This window comes from Nerophis ophidion, linkage group LG03 (genome assembly GCF_033978795.1).
Source record: "Nerophis ophidion isolate RoL-2023_Sa linkage group LG03, RoL_Noph_v1.0, whole genome shotgun sequence".
NCBI lineage: Eukaryota > Metazoa > Chordata > Actinopteri > Syngnathiformes > Syngnathidae > Nerophis > Nerophis ophidion.
In genome coordinates this window covers 81,040,893-81,064,306 of record NC_084613.1, presented here as the reverse complement: position 1 = coordinate 81,064,306, position 23,414 = coordinate 81,040,893, and the positions used below count along the sequence as shown (strand labels likewise).

Below are 23,414 nucleotides of genomic sequence, written 5' to 3'. Positions count from 1 at the left end.
GAACTGTTACCGGGAGGGCATTCCAGAGTACTGGAGCCCGAACGGAAAACGCTCTATAGCCCGCAGACTTTTTTTGGGCTTTAGGAATCACTAATAAGCCGGAGTCTTTTGAACGCAGATTTCTTGCCGGGACATATGGTACAATACAATCGGCAAGATAGGATGGAGCTAGACCGTGCAGTATTTTATACGTAAGTAGTAAAACCTTAAAGTCACATCTTAAGTGCCAGTACAGGCGTAATGTGATCAAACTTTCTTGTTCTTGTCAAAAGTCTAGCAGCCGCATTTTGTACCAACTGTAATCTTTTAATGCTAGACATGGGGAGACCCGAAAATAATACGTTACAGTAATCGAGGCGAGACGTGACAAACGCATGGATAATGATCTCAGCGTCTTTAGTGGACAAAATGGAGCGAATTTTAGCGATATTACGGAGATGAAAGAAGGCCGTTTTAATGTTGAAAGGTACATACAGGTTTTGAAGCAATATATGATGCCATCTAAGCGCCGTCTTTTTCATGGACGACCCTGCTTATTTCAGCAAGACAATGCCAAGCCACATTCAGCACGTGTTTCAACAGCGTGGCTTTGTAAAAAAAGAGTGCGGGTACTTTCCTGGCCCGCCTGCAGTCCAGACCTTTCTCCCATGGAAAATGTGTGGCGGATTATGAAGCGTAAAACACGACAGCGCAGACCCCGGACTGTTGAACGACTGAAGCTCTACATAAAACAAGAATGGGAAATAATTCCACTTTCAAAGCTTCAACAATTAGTTTCCTCAGTTCCCAAACGTTTATTGAGTGTTGTTTAAAGAGAAGGTGATGTAACACAGTGGTGAACATGCCCTTTCCCAACTACTTTGGCACGTGTTGCAGCCATGAAATTCTAAGTTAATTATTGTTTGCAAAAAAAAAACTTAAGTTTATGAGTTAGAACATCAAATATGTTGTCTTTGTAGTGCATTCAATTGAATATGGGTTGAAAAGGATTTGCAAATCATTGTATTCTGTTTATATTTACATCTAACACAATTTCCCAACTCCTATGGAAACGGGGTTTGTACACCACAAGATATTTTCATCCCTGTGGAAGTGTGTTTGCCTATCTTCGCATATTGCTTCCTGTTTGTTAAATAGCTTCTGACCCAGTTCTAGACTAACCCTCGGATTGCATACCTTTCCACTTCATGAGAATATTATGATTAATTGCTTTTGTTAAATCCAAAAACCCGGCAGCAGCACATTTTTTAGCATCTACTGCATTGGTGATCTCTTCCATTATTTCCGTGATTGCCATTGATGTTGAGATGCTGGCTCTGTATCCGTATTGCTTGTCTGGGAGTGTTTTGGTTTTATTTATGAATTTGACTAATCTGTTGTTAAACAGTTGTTCAATAATTTTAGAAATTTGTGCAAGTCGAGACAGATGTCTGTAGTTTGTAAACTGCTCTTTGTCTTCTGTCTTATAAATTGGTATATTTTATAAAATAGTAGTGCTTTTTTAATTTTATGTTGTTTGGCAACAAAGTGTGAAAGTTGTCCGTCTATCCGTGTTGGCCCTGCGATGTGGTAGAGACTTGTCCAGGGTGTACCCCGCCTTCCGCCTGATTGTAGCTGAGATAGGCTCCAGCAACCCCAAAGAGAATAAGCGGTAGAAAATGGATGGTTGATTGATGTTTGAAATGATAGGTTGCTGATATAAGATATCTTTCAAGTAACGGTGTTTTACCTCACAGGCGACTTCTTGTCCTGCTCATGGTTGCTAAGCGGCAAAGTGAAGCAGTTGGTGTTGTTCGCTTCTGCGGCTCTATGGTGTGTTTTTTTGTTTTTTTGTTTTGTTTTGTTGTTTTTCTTCCCACGTAATTATGCACCGGCCAGGGCTCTGTCCGCCGTTCCTGTTGATCAATTGTGTGGTCGGAAGCTTTTAAAAAAAATTCCCAACGCCTTGTTTAGTTTTGGGTTGCTAATCAATGACTTGGTTCGCTTATTTTAGCGAATCTGTGCCTCCCGCTGGGCAGAGTTGAAGTCGAATATGTTAGCAAGCTGTCTTGTTGCCGTGATCGCAATAAGTAGTCAATTTAGACAGTTTTTTTGGGTCAAAAACTGTAGTGTCGAGAGCGCAGCTCTTCTAGATAGATAGATAGTACTTTATTGATTCCTTCAGGAGATTTCCTTCAGGAAAATTAAAATTCCAGCAGCAGTGTACAGAGTTGAAATCAATTTAAGAAAAAAAGTTAAAAGTAAATAATGGAGGTTTAAAAGGAAACAAAATAGAGAAATATTACAAAAAGAATAAAAACAATGGGAATAACAATATAACAGTAAAATAAGAATATAACAAGACAAAGTAGGCAGTAGTGACCATGTTATGAAAACGTATTGCACTGTTAATGTTTTGTGTCCCCTGTCATCCTAGTACCCCCCCCCCGCCCCCCTACCCCAGAGAGGAGTTGTACAGTCTAATGGCGTGTGGGACAAAGGATTTCTTGAGTCTATTAGTCCTGCACTTGGGATAAAGCAGTCTAGAACTGAACAGGCTCCTCTGGCTACTGATAACGCTATGCAGAGGGTGACTGGCATCATCCAGGATGCTCACTAGTTCTCTGCCACCGTCACCAGTGAGTCCAGTTTCATTCCCATTGTAGAACCGGCCCGCCTGATCAGTTTCTCAAGTCTGGAGCTGTCCTTCTTAAATGTAGACTGAATGAAGACTATATGGATCTGCCACCGCTCTACACCCCAAGGAGGATGCAGTCTGAATGAAGACTAGGTGGATCTGCCACCCCTTTGCACCCCAGAGAGAGAGGAGGACGTCTGAATGGGCAGTATGAATGAAGACTAGGTGGATCTGCCACCGCTCTACACCCCAGAGAGAGGAGGCAGTATGAATGAAGACTGGGTGGATCTGCCACCGCTCTACACCCCAAAGAGAGGAGGCAGTATGAATTAAGACTAGATGGATCTTCCACCGCTCTGCACCCCAAAGAGGATGCAGTCTGAATGAAAACTAGGTGGATCTGCCACTGCTCTACACCCCAGAAAAAGAGGAGGCAGTATGAATGAAGACTGGGTGGATCTGCCACCGCTTTACACCCCAGAGAGAGGAGGCAGTATGAATTAAGACTAGATGGACCTGCCAATGCTCTACACCCCAGAGAGAGAGAAGGCCGTCTGAATGAAGAATAGGTGGATCTGCCACCGCTCTACACCCCAGAGGGAGAGGAGGCCGTCTGAATGAAGAATAGGTGGATCTGCCCCCGCTCTACACCCCAGAGAGAGGAGGGAGTCTGAATGAAGACTAAGTGGATCTGCTACCACTCTACACCCCAGAGAGAGAAGAGGCAGTCTAAATAAAGACTGGGTGGATCTGCCGCCGCTCTACACCCAAGAGAGAGGAGGCAGTATCAATGAAGACTGGGTGGATCTGCCACCGCTCAACACTCCAGAGAGAGGAGGGAGTCTGAATGAAGACTAAGTGGATCTGCTACCACTCTACACCCCAGAAAAAGAAGAGGAAGTCTGAATGAAGACTGGATGGATCGGTCACCGCTCTACACCCCAGAGAGGATGCAGTCTGAATGAAGACTAGGTGGATCTGCCACTGCTCTACACCCCAGAGAGAGGAGGCAGTCTGAAGGGTGGCTGCCATGGATGCCAATCAAGGAGGTGGTTGAGAAAAGAGGGGAGGAGCCACAGTTCAACCAAATAGGCTGAAGCTTTTGCTCTCCCCTCCCCCCATCATCTACCCTACGACACACCCACACACACACATACACACACTAGGAATATTTACACACACTCCCAGTTTTCAATGGCGCATGTGGACTTGCAGAAGGAGACGGTGGTGCACTGGGACCACACGTGAGCCATGTGCCGGCGACGTGACGGCGGCGTTGGCAGGAGCGCGGTGTGCTCGGTGTGTGTGTGTGTGTGTGTGTGTGCAGAGCGAGCATGCACGTAGACGGCGTGCAGGGTGTGTGCAAGCTGTCGAAGGGGAGGGGAGCGACATAACAGCAGCAGTGGTAGCAGCGCTAGCATCACGGCCACAGCGGGTGTGTGTGTGTGTGTGTGTGTGTGTGTGTGTGTGTGTGTGTGTGTGTGTGTGAGAGAGAGAGAGAAGGCTGCTGGCAAGGAAGGCAAGGGTGTGTGTGTGTGTGTGTGTGTGTGTGTGTATGTGTATGTGTGTGTGTGTGTGTGTGTGTGTGTGTGTGTGTGTGTGTGTGAGAGAGGGCTGCTGGCAAGGGGGCGACAGGAGCAGGAAACACGGCGGGACTCCCAAGGAGGAGTCGGGAAGCTCAAAGTGCATCCTCGGCCGGAGTCGGGATCTGTAGTCCCACCTGGAGACCTGCAGGATATCTGTCTCTCCTTCACGAGTCAGGATGACTGGGAGGGGATTCCAGATGGATCTGTGGAAGGGAAGGAGACCGCCTCCAACCATCTTTGTTTTGCTTAGGATGCTCGGGAGAGGGTAGGGAGAGCAGAGACCAGAAGGAAGGACATAGGGTCTGGCTACTGTACCAATGGCTCATATGGAGGACTAAGTCTTGTTATTTGGACGCAAGTCGGACTTTTATGAATCTCTCACCGGTCTTTAAAAACCAGGGGCTGGCAACCACCATGTCTGTGACCACGGGCTTCAGCTGCCAGCTCCCCGGGATCACCACGGTAACCTATGTGTTTGTTTACAGCCCCGGGTCCGTGCAGCGGGACCCCAGCCCGCCTCATCACACCCCGCCGGCGCTGATGGGCACACGCGGGCCCAAGCGGAAACTCTACAGTGCCGTCCCGGGTCGCACCTTCATCGTGGTCAAGCCTTACACCCCGCAGGGGGAGGGGGAGATCCAGCTCAATCGCGGCGAGAGGGTGAAAGGTAGGGAGGTCCTCGTTTGCCCCGTGTGTGCATTTTAGTGTGTGTGTGTGTGTGTGTGTGTGTGTCCATTAGCACACCTGACAACTTCCCAGCAGGCAACCTTGACCGTACGTCCTTTAAAACTGACTTTGAAACAACCTGGCAAAGTATTTGTAATGGAGACAACGTTGTTGGTTGGGAAATGACCAACGTCCCCACTCGAAATTGAATAACTATTAAGAAAGTATGATGTTAAAACGTCGTATTTGTGTTCCATATGAGTTGGGAAATTGTGTTAGATGTAAATATAAACAGAATACAATGATTAGCAAATCCTTTTCAACCCATATTCAGTTGAATGCACTACAAAGATAACATATTTGATGTTCAAACACATAAACTTAATTTATTTTTTGGGAAATAATAGTTAACTTAGAATTTCATGGCTGCAACACGTGCCAAAGTAGTTGGGAAAGGGCATGTTCACCACTGTGTTACATCACCTTTTCTTTTAACGACACTCAATAAACGTTTGGGAACTGAGAAAGCTAATTGTTGAAGCTTTGAAAGTGGAATTCTTTCCCATTCTTGTTTTATGTAGAGCTTCAGTCGTTCAACAGTCCGGGGGTTTCCGCTGTCGTATTTTACGCTTCGTAATGCACCACACATTTTTGATGGGAGACAGGTCTGGACTGCAAGCCGGCCAGGAAAGTACCCGCACTCTTTTTTTTTTTTTACAAAGCCATGCTGTTTTAACACATGCTGAATGTGGCTTGGCATTGTCTTGCTGAAATAAGCAGGGGCGTCCATGAAAAAGATGGCAGCATATGTTGTTCCAAAACCTGTATGTACCTTTCAGCATTAATGGTGCCTTCACAGATGTATAAGTTACCCATGCCTTGGGCACTAATGCACCTCTACACCATCACACATGCTGGCTTTTGAAAATTGCGTCGATAACAGTCTGGATGGTTCGCTTCCCCTTTTGTCCAGATGACACGATGTCGAATATCCATCCATTTTCTACCGCTTATTCCCATTTGGGGTCGCGGGGGGCGCTGGCGCCTATCTCAGCTACAATCGGGCGGAAGGCGGGGAACACCCTGGACAAGTCGCCACCTCATCGCAGGGCCAACACAGATAGACAGACAACATTCACACTCACATTCACATACTAGGGCCAATTTAGTGTTGCCAATCAACCTATCCCCAGGTGCATGTCTTTGGAGGTGGGAGGAAGCCGGAGTACCCGGAGGGAACCCACGCATTCACGGGGAGAACATGCAAACTCCACACAGAAAGATCCCGAGCCTGGATTTGAACCCAGGACTGCAGGAACTTCGTATTGTGAGGCAGACGCACTAACCCCTCTAGCACCGTGACGCCACGATGTCGAATATTTTTAAAATCAATTTGAAATGTGGACTCGTCAGACCACAGAACACTTATCCACTATGCATCAGTCCATCTTAGTTGATCTCGGGCCCAGAGAAGCCGGCGGTATTTCTGGATGTTGTTGATAAACGGCTTTCGCTTTGCATTGTAGAGCTTTAACTTGCACTTACAGATGTAGCGAGACACTGTATTTAGTGACAGTGGTTTTCTGAAGTGTTCCTGAGCCCATGTGGTGATATCCTTTTAGAAATTGACGTCGGTTTTTGATACAGTGCCGTCTGAGGGATCGAAGGTCACGGTCATTCAATGTCATGCCGCTTACATGGAGTGATTTCTCCAGATTCTCTGAACCTTTTGATGATATTACGGACTGTAGATGTTGAAATCCCTAATTTCTTGCAATTGCACTTTGAGAAACGTTGTTCTTAAACTGTTTGACTATTTGCTCACGCAGTTGTGGACAAAGGGGTGTACCTCGCCCCATCCTTTCTTGTGAAAGACTGAGCATTTTTTGGGGAAGCTTTTTTTATACCCAATCATGGCACCCACCTGTTCCCAATTAGCCTGCACACCTGTGGGATGTTCCAAATAAGTGTTTGATGAGCATTCCTCAACTTTATCAGTATTTATAGCAATCTTTCCCAACTTCTTTGTCACGTGTTGAAGGCATCAAATTCTAAAGTTAATAATTATTTATCAGTAGCATATTCAATTGAATATGGGTTGAAAAGGATTTGCAAATCATTGTATTCTGTTTATATTTACATCTAACACAATTTCCCAACTCATATGGAAACGGGGTTTGTACAATATTGGTTGAGAAATGACCAAATGTCAATGTCGAATTAAATGTTGTCACAACGTTGTTCCAAGGTTATGTTTGAGTTGTTGAAGGTCAGGACCTCGTTCAACAAGGTTGTTTCAATGTCTTGCGCCTGCTGGGTGGAGGAAAAAAAAGGACAAACTGTAGGGCTGAGTTGTAAAAGTGCACCACGGTTGAACCATTTGTTGGAGAGATTTGTGCGCCCTGGCATCTTTCATCCTGGTTTTCAGAAGACCACTGGGCCATACCATTTTTCATCTTTATCACATAGCCACAAAGTCAACATAGTCATCTGTTCCACAAGGTCCAATGAAAACTGTATGGTACGAAAACCCAAGCCTTTTTTTTCCCAATAATTCAATGCATCCGTTGAAAAATTTGACATTTGTAGAAAATAATGAAAATTTACTCGCAGAAAACAATGTGAAAGACATAAATGATGAATAAATGAAGGTTTAACGTCACTTTTAACTTCATGAAAGATTCTTGTTGGCATCGAGAAGGGAGTGGAAGGGAAAGACACACATCTTTTTTAAAGTGCTGGCACTCACAACTTTATTTCTTAGTTCAGTTTATTGGAACATAGATCCAGGATTGTGTTGACAAACTGTACAGAACAAAAGTTTGGACACAGTTTCTCCTCATTCAATGTTTATTCTCATGACTAGTTTACATTGTAGATTGTCACATATATATAACTTGAGGATTGCAGGTTCGATTCCCGCTTCCGCCATCCTAGTCACTGCCGTTGTGTCCTTGGGCAAGACACTTTACCCACCTGCTCCCAGTGCCACCCACACTGATTTAAATGTAACTTAGATATTGGGTTTCACTATGTAAAGCGCTTTGAGTCACTAGAGAAAAGCGCTATATAAATATAATTCACACTTCACTTCACATCACAACTATGAATGAACACGTGGAGTTATGTACTCAACAAAAAAAAGGTGAAATAACTGAAAACATGTTTTATATTTCTTCAAAATAACCACCCTATGCTTCGATTACTTTTTTTGCACACTCTTGGCATTCTCTCCATGAGCTTCAGGAGGTATTCACCTTAAATCAGGGGTGTCCAAAGTGCGGCCCGCGGCTAATTGTTTACCGGCCCCCCACACAGTCTTCAATCAATCAATGTTTATTTATATAGCCCCAAATCACAAATGTCTCAAAGGACTGCACAAATCATTACGACTACGACATCCTCGGAAGAACCCACAAAAGGGCAAGAAAACTCACACCCAGTGGGCAGGGAGAATTCACATCCAGTGGGACGCCAGTGACAATGCTGACTATGAGAAACTTTGGAGAAGACCTCAGATGTGGGCAACCCCACCCCCCCCCCCCCCCCCCCCCCCTCCTAGGAGACCGAAAGCAATGGATGTCGAGCGGGTCTAACATGATACTGTGAAAGTTCAATCCATAGTGGCTCCAACACAGCCGCGAGAGTTCAGTTCAAAGCGGATCCAAGACAGCAGCGAGAGTCCCGTCCACAGGAAACCATCCCAAGCGGAGGCGGATCAGCAGCGTAGAGATGTCCCCAATCGATACAGGCGAGCGGTCCATCCTGGTCCCGACGAGCGGTCCATCCTGGGTCTCGACTCTGGACAGCCAGTACTTCATCCATGGTCATCGGACCGGACCCCCTCCACAAGGGAGGGGGGGACATAGGAGGAAGAAAAGAAGCGGCAGATCCACTGGTCTAAAAAGCAGGTCTATTTAAAGGCTAGAGTATACAGATGAGTTTTAAGGTGAGACTTAAATGCTTCTACTGAGGTAGCATCTCGAACTGTTACCGGGAGGGCATTCCAGAGTACTGGAGCCCGAACGGAAAACGCTCTATAGCCCGCAGACTTTTTTTGGGCTCTAGGAATATATAATAAGCCGGAGTCTTTTGAACGCAGATTTCTTGCCGGGACATATGGTACAATACAATCAGCAAGATAGGATGGAGCTAGACCGTGTAGTATTTTATACGTAAGTAGTAAAACCTTAAAGTCACATCTTAAGTGCACAGGAAGCCAGTGCAGGTGAGCCAGTACAGGCGTAATGTGATCAAACTTTCTTGTTCTTGTCAAAAGTCTAGCAGCCCGCATTTTGTACCAACTGTAATCTTTTAATGCTAGACATGCGGAGACCCGAAAATAATACGTTACAGTAGTCGAGACGAGGCGTAACAAACGCATGGATAATGATCTCGGCGTCTTTAGTGGACAAAATGGAGCGAATTTTAGCGATATTACGGAGATGAAAGAAGGCCGTTTTAGTAACGCTTTTAATGTGTGACTCAAAGGAGAGAGTTGGGTCGAAGATAATATCCAGATTTTTTTGGATCCCAAATATACTTAGTGGTATTTTATTTATCTTTTCACTGTGATTACTCAAAAATATAAAATAATTTAAATCAAAGGTGTCCTGCATTGTTGATCTTTAGGGCTCTAATTACTAAATACTCCATATTTCAGTTTTACTATAAAAAAAAAAGTGGTTTTGACAGAAATGCCATAAAACCTTTTATTTTTTTTAAGTTGATATAGAGATTTACTGTAAGCGTTAAATAAAAAATAATAATAAAATTTAGACTTTTTTTTTTGACATTTCAATAACTGAGACCCTTTATGGTCCCCGGGACCCCTAAAGGTAAAATACATTTTAAAAATCCATATATTTTGTTATGGTTTGAAAATGAATTTGATTGATTGATACTTTTATTAGTAGATTGCACAGTTCATTACATATTCCGCACAATTGACCACTAAATGGTAACACACGAATAAGTTTTTCATTTTGTTTAAGTCGGGTGCACGTTAATCAATTCATGGTAAAAATTTCCAAATTAATTTTTCAGTGTGTGGCCCTCAGTGGAAAAAGTTTTCACACCCCTGCCTTAAATGGTTTTCCCTTCCCCGGTGTGTTTGAAGCTCATGTAGAGAATGCCAAGAGTGTGCAAAGGGTGGCTATTTTGAAGAAACTAGTATATGAAACATATTTTTTTTTTGTTAAGTACATAACTCCACATGTTCAGTCCTAGTTTTGATGTGACAATGTAAATACAGAAAGCACATTGAATGAGAAGATGTGTCCAAACTTGTTTCATGTGCTGTATGTTCAGTTTCCAAAGGGAGTAAGAAGAAACAAAGCTACTTTCTTCGGCTCGAAAAAAAAAAGCAAAAAATCCCAGAGACTCAGCAGTCAACACATTGTGTTTTTTTTTTTTTGTTTGAGCACTTTATTCTGCGGAATGGCAGGCGGGCAAAAGGAGTATTTTGTAGTGTTTGGCCGATCCATAAACAAGACCCAATTTGCGTTAAAATCCAACATACAGTGGGGCAAAAAAAATATTTTGTCAGCCACCGATTGTGCAAGTTCTCCCACTTAAAATGATGACAGAGGTCTGTAATTTTCATCATAGGTACACTTCGACTGTGAGAGACAGAATATGAAAACGAAATCCAGGAATTCACATTGTAGGAATTTTAAAGAATTTATTTGTAAATTATGGTGGAAAATAAGTATTTGGTCACTTCAAACAAGGAAGATCTCTGGCTCTCACAGACTTGTAACTTCTTCTTTAAGAAGCTCTTCTGTCCTCTACTCGTTACTTGTATTAATGGCACTTGTTTGAACTCGTTATCTGTATAAAAGACACCTGTCCACAGCCTCAAACAGTCAGACTCCAAACTCCACCACGGCCAAGACCTAAGAAGTGTCAAAGGACACCAGGAAAATAATTGTAGACCCCCACCAGACTGGGAAGAGTGAATCTACAATAGGCAAGCAGCTTGTTGTGAAAAAAAATCAACTGTGTGAGCATACAAAACCACTGATAATCTCCCTCGATCTGGGGATCCACGCAAGCTCTCATCCCGTGGGGTCAAAATGATCATGAGAACGTTGAGCAAAAATCCCAGAACCACACAGGGGGACCTGGTGAATGACCTGCAGAGAGCTGGGACCAAAGTAACAAAGGTTACCATCAGTAACACACTACGCCGACAGGGAATCAGATCCTGCAGTGCCAGACGTGTCCCCCTTCTTAAGCCAGTGCATGTCCAGGCCTGTCTGAAGTTTGCCAGAGAGCACATGGATGATACAGCAGAGGATTGGGAGAATGTCATGTCATCAGATGAAACCAAATTAGGACTTTTTGGTATAAACTCAACTCGTCGTGTTTGGAGGAAGAAGAATACTGAGTTGCATCCCAAGAACACCATACCTACTGTGAAGCATGGGGGTGGAAACATCATGCTTTGGGGCTGTTTTTCTGCTAAGGGGACAGGACCATTGATCCGTGTTAAGGAAAGAATGAATGGGGCCATGTATCGTGAGATTTTGAGCCAAAACCTCCTTCCATCAGTGAGAGCTTTGAATGGTTGACCAAATACTTATTTTCCACCATAATTTACAAATAAATTCTTAAAAATTCATACAATGTGAATTCCTGAATTTTTTTTTCACATTCTGTCTCTCACAGTAGAAGTGTACCTATGATGAAAATTACAGACCTCTGTCATCATTTTAAGTGGGAGAACTTGCACAATCGCTGGCTGACTAAATACTTTTTTGCCCCACTGTATATTTGACTAGCATTTTTGCATTTCAATCTCAGTAACAGCAAGTCCCACTTGTCATATAGAGGATCTTCGACAAGTATATTTGCGGTCGGTTCTTAAAAACGACAAACATTCGTTCATATTTAGGATCTTTGATGAGGGTTTTCATGCTGAAAAACAGCAGGGCGAACGTATAATTTAAGCAACCTTTAAATAGTTTTTAGCAGTCCTCAAAAACAGCAGAGATCAAAAAGTGGATCTTGGACTAGCTATTTTTTGTTGGTCCTTAAAAACTATTAAAAATATATATATAAATACTTGACTAGCGATTTTCCATTTCATTCTCAATAACAGCAAGTCACACTTGTTATATAGAGGATCTTCGACAAGTATATTTGCATTTGGTTCTAAAAAAACGACAAAATATTTTTTTATATTGAGTATCTTTGATGAGGGTTTTATGCTCAAAAACAGCAGGGCACTAGTGTATTTCAAGCAATCTTTGAATAGTTTTTAGCAGTCCTCAAAAACAACAAAGATCAAAAAGTGGATCTTGGACTAGCTTTTTTTTTATTCGTCCTTAAAGAATGTTTGCTTGTTAAAAACAACACATTCTTATATGTATAGGAGATCTTTGACTAGTGTTTTTGCAGTTGGTTCTCAATAAGAGCAGGTCGCGCTTTTCACGTAGAGGATCTTTGATTAGCTTGTGATGAAAATTACAGACCTCTGTCATTTTAAGTGGGAGAACTTGCACAATCAGTGGCTGACTGAATACTTTTTTGCCCCACTGTACATAAAAATTACAGCATAGAAAAAGTAGGGCTCTGTCTAAAACTTGGAGTGTAGCATTTTTGAGCAAGGCATGATTTGATTTGCGTGGACAAGTTGAAGAACTTATTCGGGTGTTACCATTTAGTGGTCAATTGTACGGAATATGTACTGTACTTTACAATCGACTAATAAAAGTTTCAATCAATCAATCAAAAATCAATCAAAAGGCGACTTTGTAAAGAAAGCATGAGATGTAGAAAGAGAGAAACTGTAACGACCCGGGCGCATGGTGATGCGGATTCGTTCTCCCAGGAAGGCAGACGAGCCTCGGACACAGCGTGAAGGTAGGAAATTATTTATTTAGGCAATAAACCAGGCGGAAAACAAACAAAAGCGTGCTCATAGCACGGAATGCAAAAGCTAAGGGGGCTAGCGTGGGAGCTAGCAAAGAAAATTAGCTTAGCATGGAAGCTAGCAAAAACAAAAAGCCTAGCGTCGAAGCTAGCAGGTAGCGAGCATGAAACAGAAGTCGTCACTTGTTGTAGCAAAAACAAACTAAGAAGCCAGACAGACTGACGGGAGAAGGCTGGCTTAAATAATGACAGTGATTACAAAACAGGTGTGCGTCCGGAACAAGCGGCAGGTGAGAATAATACGTAACTATGGTAACCAACCGAGAAGTGCACAAACAGGAACCGAAGGAGTCCAAAACCAACAGAAAAACACGAGTGACCCGAAAAACCCAAACAGAAACATTTCATTCGCACTGCTATGAAACGGATGTAAGGTGGTGGGATCGTACTTGTTTTCCTTGGCTTCAGAATTGAAATAGTTGAACTGATTTTCAAATGGGGACAACAAATTCAGTTGTTTGAAGTGAAAGTCAAACCGTACCTGACCAAATAATGTCAACAATGTGGCATTTGCCTTACTTTTGAAGAAAAATATGTTTATATTTAGGGCGTCATGATCCGTGGCCCGGACCATGTTTTGTTTAGTCATGTTCTGTTAGTTTTGGACTCTCTTAGTTCCTGTTTTGGTCACCATGGGTGCTGATTGGTTTCACCTGCCTCTGGTTAGTGGTCGGCACGTTCACCTGCTGCCGGGCACTAATCAGAGAGCTATTTATTCACGTCGCTCGCCACTCTCTGTCTGGCTTCATTGTTTGCTGTATGCAACAAGCACGTAGGGTTATTTCTTTGTTTCTATGTATTCCTGTGCTAAGTTTGTACCTTAGCTTCACGCTCTTTGGTTTGCATCCTGTTTTTTTGTATGTGTTATGATTCACGAAGATGAAATCATATCCTACCTTCACGCTTTGTCCGGAGTTGTCCGTCTGCATCCTGGGAGAACTACCCCGCCTAAAGATGCGACCCCCGTATGACAGAATGAAGCCAGACAGCAAAGCAGGGGTGCCCATTACGTCGATCGCGAGCTATCAGTCGACCGCGGGGGGTGTGTCAGTCGATCTCCAGCCAGACTTTTAAAAAAAAATAGACCTAAAAAGGAGTGATCATCAATCTTCACCAAGACGTCACTTAAATGACATTCACGGTACCGGAGGGTCTTGTGAGATGACGCTGGCTGCTGCAAGATCATTATTATGAAAATATGACCGAGAGGAAGGCGAGAAACACTTTTTATTTCAACAGACTCTCGCGCCGTCCCTTCCGTCAAAACTCTAAAGGCCGACTGCACATTTCCTATCTTCACAATAAAAGCCCTGCTTCATGCTGCCTGCGCTAACTAAATACAGAGTCTCGGAAAACTGGCGTGCACAAGCGATCCCTCAGAAAGCTGGCGTGCACATCACTTGTGCACGCCAGCTTTCCAAGACTCTTATTTTGTTAGCGCAGGCAGCATGAAGCAGGGCTTTTATTGTGAAGATAGGAAATGTGCAGTCGCCCTTTAGAGTTTTGACGGAAGGGACGGCGCGAAAGTCTGTTGAAATAAAAAGTGTTTCTCGCCTTCCTTTCTGTCATTTTTTATAATAATGATCTTGCAGCAGCCAGCGTCATCTCACAAGACCCTCGGGTGCCGTGAATGTCAATCAAGCAAGCTACGGAATTTGCCGCCAATGTTTTTCTTGTAAAGTGTATGGAAGCTGGATGAATTAGATGCCAAAAACCAACCACTTTCATGTGGTATTGTACAGAAAGGACAACTTTTTTTCTCCTCCATTTGAAAATGTGGGCGTTATCATCATTACTGTCTGATTCCAATCAATGCAAGTCATCAGAATCAGGTAATACACCAACTTCTATTCTTGTCTTCGTGAAAGAAAGACATCTATATGTGTTACACATGCTTGTATTATCATTAAACACATTTAACTTGTTTACAAAAATGTCTCTTTCATAAATAAATAAATATAAATGATATATATAAATGAGGTAGATCCCCTCGAGTTGGTCAATTTGAAAAGTAGCTCGCCTGCAGAAAAAGTGTGGGCACCCCTGCAGCAAAGTGAATAAATAGCTCTCTGATTAGTGCGCGGCAGCAGGTGAGCGTGCCGAACACTGACCAGAGGCAGGTGAAACCAATCAGTGCCCATGGTGACCAAAACAAACCCAGGAGTGCACAAAACAGGAACTAAGGGAGTCCAAAACTTACAGAACATGACTAAACAAAACATAATCCGGGCCACGGATCATGTTTTGTTTAGTCATGTTCTGTAAGTTTTGGACTCTTAGTTCCTGTTTTGGTCACCATGGGTGAGTTGTGCGTCTGCATCCTGGGAGAACTACCCCACCTAAAGCTGCGACCCCCGTATGACAGAACGAAGCCAGACAGCAAAGTGAATAAATAACTCTCTGATTAGTGCAGAGCATGCCGAACACTAACCAGAGGCAGGTGAAACCAACCAGTACCCATGGTGACCAAAACAAAACCAGGAGTGCTCAAAACAGGAACTAAGGGAGTCCAAAACTAACAGATCATGACTAAACAAAACATGTCTGCACCACTGATCATGACGTAGGGATTTTGAGGAATGCTTCCATCAGGACTTCAATATGTCATAAACCAACGTCGTTAAAAAGGTGACATTTGCGGCTTTCAGTCATGAACCTGCCCCCAAGTACTAATGGCAGCTGCCTTGTGGTCCTGACATTGAAGATGTTCACCAAGTGGTTCTTTCTGTGCCAGCAACCCTCATCAATCTCTCAGCTTTGTGCTTTGGTGGAAAACATTCTCCTTCCTGTCATTTAGCACAGCGCTCTTTGTTTTTGTGCCTTCAAACCTCATCTTGTAAATGTTGCTTGTTCTGCTGCTTTTTTGTCTCCATTCATGCCTCACTCCAGACTTTGACTGTAATGACGTGGAAGGTAAAGGCCATACTTTTCTTCTCACCTGCCACTCTCCTCCACCTGTCACCCCGCCTGCCTAGAAAGTAGTTCCCTGCTGCCCTCTGTCAACAAAAGTCCCTTTTTTCCCACTGCTGTGTGCACCTTGATGGGATGCAATCAGATCCTTTTTAAGCAAGGTTGGCTTCTTGGTAAGCAGACCCGACAAGTCGGCCGCCGAAATGGGCTGCTGTTGATAGGAAGTCTGGAAAGTGTGCTTCCTGGAAAAGTACCTGTTGTTGAAAACGGTTGGAAATTGAGTTTGTCCAGGATGGCAAAGTCTTCTACGGGGATTTTAGCAGCTCTGTTCCGACCTTCGAGTACGTGCTCTATTTGTATTACTATAGAATAAACAACACACATACACAGTCACTAGCCCCGTGGTGCTCTCACAATTTAAAGTCACAAAACTGTGAGAGCCCTTGAGCTGTCAAATAATGTACTTTGTCCTGTATTGGTCTTACAACAGAATAAAAACAATGGTCTGCACAGTATTTGGATGTTAGTAAATCAGGCCCATAACTGGTTCTTGAACAGGGTCTGTAAATTCAAAAATTAGTATAATGAAGCAAACTTTCCCCCAAGAAACAATGTCAATTTGAATAATGGGTAATAAGCGGTAGAAAAAAGGATGGATGGGTTCCTGCCGTGACAAAATGGCAAAAGTTTGTACACCTCTAACAAAATACCAAGTGCTCTGAAGTACTCAAACAAACACAACCCAAAACAACAAGACGCACACACACAGTCACTAGCACTGTGGTGCTGTCACAACTTGAACAGACAGGTGACTACAATGATTAGGAATACAAATATAATCTACTTTATCTCGCTGGTTAATCTTCTGGGGGTGCAACGAAACAAAGGAAAGGTGGGGATGAAGGCAGTGTAGACAACGCTGTGGATACTCCCAGAATGTTTCAAACCTTACATTTTTTGTACTCATATTGAGCTAGCAAAAAAAAGGAAAAGGGCTAAAAAAAAAAAGCCCACAAAGTCACAGTTAGCAGAGCAGCTAACGACAGCAGTGTGGGACTGAATGAGAGCCAGGAACAGTCAGGTGTGGAACAATAGGTGGATTAGCCATAAAATGGCACAATAGGTGGTAGGAACATGAAATAGCACAATAAGTGGATTAGCCATAAAATAGTATATTAGGTGGTAGGAACATAAAATGGCACAATAGGTGGTAGGAACATAAAATAGTACAATGGGTGGTAGGAACATGAAATGGCACGATAGGTGGTAGGAACATGAAATGGCACAATAGGTGCTATGAACATGAAATGGCACATTAGGTGGTAGGAACATGAAATGGCACAATAGGTGGTAGGAACATAAATTAGCACAATAGGTGGTAGGAACATAAAATAGCACAATAGGTGGTAGGAACATGAAATGGCACAATAGGTGGTAGGAACATGAAATGGCACAATGGGTTGTAGGAACATGAAATGGCACAATAGGTGGTAGGAACATGAAATGGCACAATAGCTGGTAGGAACATAAAATATCACAATAGGTGGTAGGAAAATTAAATGGCACAATAGGTGGTAGGAACATGAAATGGCACAATAGGTGGTAGGAACATGAAATGGCACAATAGGTGGTAGGAACATAAAATATCACAATAAGTGGTAGGAACATAAAATATCACAATAAGTGGTAGGAACATGAAATGGCACAATAGGTGGTAGGAACATAAAATATCACAATAGGTAGTAGGAACAGAAAATATCACAATAAGTGTTAGGAACATGAAATGGCACAATAGCTGGTAGGAACATAAAATATCACAATAGCTGGTAGGAACATAAAATATCACAATAGCTGGTAGGAACATAAAATATCACAATAGCTGGTAGGAACATAAAATATCACAATAGGTGGTAGGAACATAAAATATCACAATAAGTGGTAGGAACATAAAATATCACAATAAGTGGTAGGAACATGAAATGGCACAATAGCTGGTAGGAACATAAAATATCACAATAGGTGGTAGGAAAATGAAATGGCACAATAGGTGGTAGGAACACAAAATAGCACAATTGGTGGTAGGAACATAAAATAGCACCATAGGTGGTAGGAACATAAAATATCACAATAGCTGGTAGGAACATGAAATGGCACAATAGCTGGTAGGAACATGAAATGGCACAATAGCTGGTAGGAACATAAAATATCACAATAGGTGGTACGAACATAAAATATCACAATAGCTGGTAGGAACATACAATATCACAAGAGGTGGTAGGAACATGAAATGGCACGATGGGTGGTAGGAACATAAAATATCCCAATGAGTGGTAGGAACATAAAATATCACAATAAGTGGCAGGAACATGAAATGCCACAATAGATGGTAGGAACATAAAATATCACAATAGCTGGTAGGAACAGAAAATATCACAATAGGTGGTAGGAACATAAAATATCACAATAAGTGGTAGGAACATGAAATTGCACAATAGCTGGTAGGAACATAAAATATCACAATAGGTAGTAGGAACAGAAAATATCACAATAAGTGTTAGGAACATGAAATGGCACAATAGCTGGTAGGAACATAAAATATCACAATAGCTGGTAGGAACATAAAATATCACAATAGCTGGTAGGAACATAAAATATCACAATAGCTGGTAGGAACATAAAATATCACAATAGGTGGTAGGAACATAAAATATCACAATAAGTGGTAGGAACATAAAATATCACAATAAGTGGTAGGAACATGAAATGGCACAATAGCTGGTAGGAACATAAAATATCACAATAGGTGGTAGGAAAATGAAATGGCACAATAGGTGGTAGGAACACAAAATAGCACAATTGGTGGTAGGAACATAAAATAGCACCATAGGTGGTAGGAACATAAAATATCACAATAGCTGGTAGGAACATGAAATGGCACAATAGCTGGTAGGAACATGAAATGGCACAATAGCTGGTAGGAACATAAAATATCACAATAGGTGGTACGAACATAAAATATCACAATAGCTGGTAGGAACATACAATATCACAAGAGGTGGTAGGAACATGAAATGGCACGATGGGTGGTAGGAACATAAAATATCCCAATGAGTGGTAGGAACATAAAATATCACAATAAGTGGCAGGAACATGAAATGCCACAATAGATGGTAGGAACATAAAATATCACAATAGCTGGTAGGAACAGAAAATATCACAATAGGTGGTAGGAACATAAAATATCACAATAAGTGGTAGGAACATGAAATTGCACAATAGCTGGTAGGAACATGAAATATCACAATAGGTGGTAGGAACATAAAATATCACAATAAGTGGTAGGAACATAAAATATCACAATAAGTGGCAGGAACATGAAATGGCACAATAGGTGGTAGGAACATAAAATATCACAATAGGTGGTAGGTACATGAAATGCCACAATAGATGGTAGGAACATAAAATATCACAATAGCTGGTAGGAACAGAAACTATCACAATAGGTGGTAGGAACATAAAATATCACAATAAGTGGTAGGAACATGAAATTGCACAATAGCTGGTAGGAACATGAAATATCACAATAGGTGGTAGGAACATAAAATATCACAATAAGTGGTAGGAACATGAAATGGCATAATAGCTGGTAGGAACATAAAATATCACAATACTTGGTAGGAACATAAAATATCACAATACTTGGTAGGAACATAAAATATCACAATACTTGGTAGGAACATAAAATATCACAATACTTGGTAGGAACATAAAATATCACAATAGCTGGCAGGAACATAAAATATCACAATAGGTGGTCGCAACATGAAATGGCACCATAGGTGGTAGGAACATAAAATATCACAATAAGTGGTAGGAACATGAAATGGCATAATAGCTGGTAGGAACATAAAATATCACAATACTTGGTAGGAACATAAAATATCACAATACTTGGTAGGAACATAAAATATCACAATACTTGGTAGGAACATAAAATATCACAATACTTGGTAGGAACATAAAATATCACAATACTTGGTAGGAACATAAAATATCACAATAGCTGGCAGGAACATAAAATATCACAATAGGTGGTCGGAACATGAAATGGCACCATAGGTGGTAGGAACATAAAACATGATTCAAACGCGTCATGTGTGCTGTGCCTTTCTCTCTCACCTGTGATCTGTCCCTTTCTCTCTCACCTGTGATCTGTCCCTTTCCCTCCTATCCGTCCCAGCTGTCCGCCCCTGGAGTTCACACATCCATCACCACCTCTTTGCTGTACTTTTTGCCAACAATGTTCACGTGTCGTCCTACCACTCACACTTGTTATGCGAATGATAGAGCTTTATCGGCAACCACCACATTTGTTTGACTAACTGGCTGCCACGCCGCTCTTCCATCTACGGGATTGACTTGCTGTCGGTCGCTTTCCTCGTTAGTGCAGATGAACGCCGCTAATGTGAAGAACTGTTACTCAGGGCAGGAAATGCTGTAGGTGCACACTCTGCCAGCTCCGTGGGTCATCCCTGTGGCACCATCTGGCTTTGTTGATCAACACTGGACATCACACTGCGTGGCGTTCTGTGTCATATTGGCACGTAAACTAACAAAAACTCTCATTTGAGAATACCGATCGATCACTTGATCAACACTGTGTGGCTTTTTGTGTATTATTGGCACGTAGACCAAGAAAACTCTTATTTGATCCATCGCTGTTCAGGTTTAATCAATTTGGCCTGAAAAGAGGAAATGATGCATTTAGCAGGTTGGACCTCACCAGTGATGGCGAGACGATACAAGCATCGATGTATTGTGAAGCAAGGAGCGATACCTAGCGGTGGGTATGGACCCCAGTACTTGTTTTGGCACTGAGCAAATCCTACCCATTCACATAAAATCTACAAACCCCGTTTCCATATGAGTTGGGAAATGTTGTCAGATGTAAATATAAATAGAATACAATGATTTGCAAATCCTTTTCAACCCATATTCAGTTGAATATGCTACAAAGACAACATATTTGGTGTTCAAACTCATACACTTTATATTTTTTTGCAAATAATAATTAATTAAAATTTCATGCCTGCAACACATGCCAAAGTAGTTGGGAAAGGGCATGTTCACCACTGTTTTTTTATCACCTTTTCTTTTAACAACACTCAATAAACGTTTGGGAACTGAGGAGACACATTTTTGAAGCTTTTCAGGTGGAATTCTTTCCCATTCTTGTTTTATGTACAGCTTAAGTTGTTCAACAGTATTTTAGGCTTCATAATGCGCCAACCATTTTCAATGGGGGACAGGTCTGGACTACAGGCAAGGCAGTCTAGTACCCGCACTCTTACTACGAAGCCACGCTGTTGTAACAAGTGACTTGGCATTGTCTTGCTGAAATAAGCAGGGGCGTCCATGATAACGTTGCTTGGATGACAACATATCTCCCGTCCGAAGGCAAAACCTAGTAACTCACTTCTAGCTGATTTTAGCCAATCTATCTCGATGCTGTCTTACAAAGATCTACAAAGTCATCAAACGTGTAGATGTTTTCTTGAGCTTTCATTTTCCTGCCGATTGAGCCATGGATTGAATCTACTCTCATGAACGTGTGCCCTTTCTCCAGATATTTTATCACAATCCCGGGTGGGCCCCATTCTGCGTTTGCACATTGGGCAAGAGCCGTGTACAGCGTCCAGTTTTTTATTTTGACCTCCACAGTTATCTGCCCAAAAAGAGTATGCAAGGGGAAGCATCAAGAACAATACATTTAATGAAAGTGCTTGCAACGTCCTGGGCCAATCTCGTGCCATAATATCACATAATCAGCTTGACCGTCGGCCCCCATTCGTGCAAATGTCTCATTAAAGACAATAAGGCGACTGACAAAGAAGCTCCGATTGGTCCCTTGAGATACTAGGTTTTTCTGTTGCATCTACGCGGTTATGTGGTAGTTGCTAGGTCCTGCCATGCGCATAACCGCTTACTTACGGAAAAAATTACAATATCGCATACACTAATGTAAAGCATATCACCTAGGAACTCCAAAATTATTATCAGCTCAGTTTTGACCAAAGTTGAGTTACTGGGTTTTGCCTTTGGACAGGAGATATGTAGCTCCAAAACCTGTATGGACCTTTCAGCATTAATGGTGCTTCCACAGATGTGTAAGTTACCCATGCCTTGGGCAATAATGCACACGCATACCATCACAGATGCTGGCTTTTGAACTTTGCGTCGATAACAATCTGGATTGTTCGTTTCCTCTTTGTTCCCGAGGACACAAATGTCCACAGTTTCTTAAAAACAATTTGAAATGTGGACTCGTCAGACCACAGAACACTTTTCCACTTTGCATCAGTCCATCTTAGGTGAGCTCAGGCACAGCAAAGCCGGCGGCATTTCTGGGTGTCGTTGATAAATGGCTTTGGCTTTGCATAGTAGAGTTTTAACCTGCACATACAGATGTAACGACAAACTGTAGCTACTGACAGCGGTTTTCCTGAAGTGTTCCTGAGCCCATGTGGTGATATCCTTTTTACACTGATGTCGGTTTTTGATGCAGTACCGCCTGAGGGAACAAAGGTCCGTAATATCATCGCTTGCGTGCAGTGATTTCTCCAGATTCTCTGAACATTTTGATGGTATTACAGACTGTAGATGGTGAAATTCCTAAATTTTTTTGCAATAGCCCAGGGGTCGGGAACCTTTTTGGCTGAGAGGCATGAAAGCCAAATGTTTCAAAATGTATTTCAACACTGAATACAATTAAATTTGTGCATTTTTAAGTATGACCAACATTTGTAGAGTATAATAAGTCTCTTTTTCTTTTTAACAACTACATAATACTTATTACCATTAATGCAACATCTTGAACAGGTTCGGTAGAAAACGGATGGTTGGTTTAAAATGCATGAGAATGTTTTATAATTTGAACGTTATTTTTGAAACTGTGATTACCAGCGGAATTATTCATTACTTATCGTGTTAAGCAATGTCAGCTAAGATCTATCTGAGAGCCAGATGCAGTCATCTGGCTCTAGAGCCATAGGTTCCCTACCCCTGGTTTAAGCATTAGACACCTTTTTACCTGCACCCTGCCTTCCGCTGTTCCCCACATCTACAAAGCAATTAGCTACCGACTGCCACCTACTGATATGGAAGAGTATTACACGGTTACTCGGCTTAGCTCGGTTAGGAGAGTGGCCGTGCTAGCAACCTGAGGGTTACAGATAATTATATTTATATAGCGCTTTTCTCTAGTGACTCAAGGCGCTTTATAAAGTGACACTTAATATCTAAGTTACATTTAAACCAGTGTGGGTGGCACTGGGGGCAGGTGTGTAAAGTGTCTTGCCCAAGGACGCAACACCAGTGACTAGGATGGCGGAAGCGGGAATCGAACCTGTAACCCTAAGGTTGCTAGCACGGCCACTCTCCTAACCGAGCTAAGCCGAGTAATCGTGTAATAATCTTCCATATCAGTAGGTGGCAGTCGGTAGCTAATTGCTTTGCAGATGTGGGGAACAGCGGAAGGCAGGGTGCAGGTAAAAAGGTGTCTAATGCTTAAACCAGGGGTAGGGAACCTATGGCTCTAGAGCCAGATGACTGCATCTGGCTCTCAGATAAATCTTAGCTGACGATGCTTAACATGATAAGTAATGAATAATTCCGCTGGTAATCACAGTTTCAAAAAT

General features: G+C 42.3%; 1 protein-coding gene across 4 annotated transcripts in view; it reads left to right on the top strand.

The window, feature by feature from the left end:
- The window catches only part of shank3a (SH3 and multiple ankyrin repeat domains 3a), a 444,336-nt gene that overhangs the window by 327,010 nt on the left and 93,912 nt on the right, over window positions 1-23,414 (top strand). For all 4 annotated transcript variants that reach the window (XM_061896187.1, XM_061896188.1, XM_061896191.1 and 1 more), the window contains 2 exons: window positions 4,689-4,870; window positions 15,697-15,720. In XM_061896187.1, coding sequence (XP_061752171.1) covers window positions 4,689-4,870; window positions 15,697-15,720 — 206 coding nt within the window. The remainder of the gene's footprint in view (window positions 1-4,688; window positions 4,871-15,696; window positions 15,721-23,414) is intronic.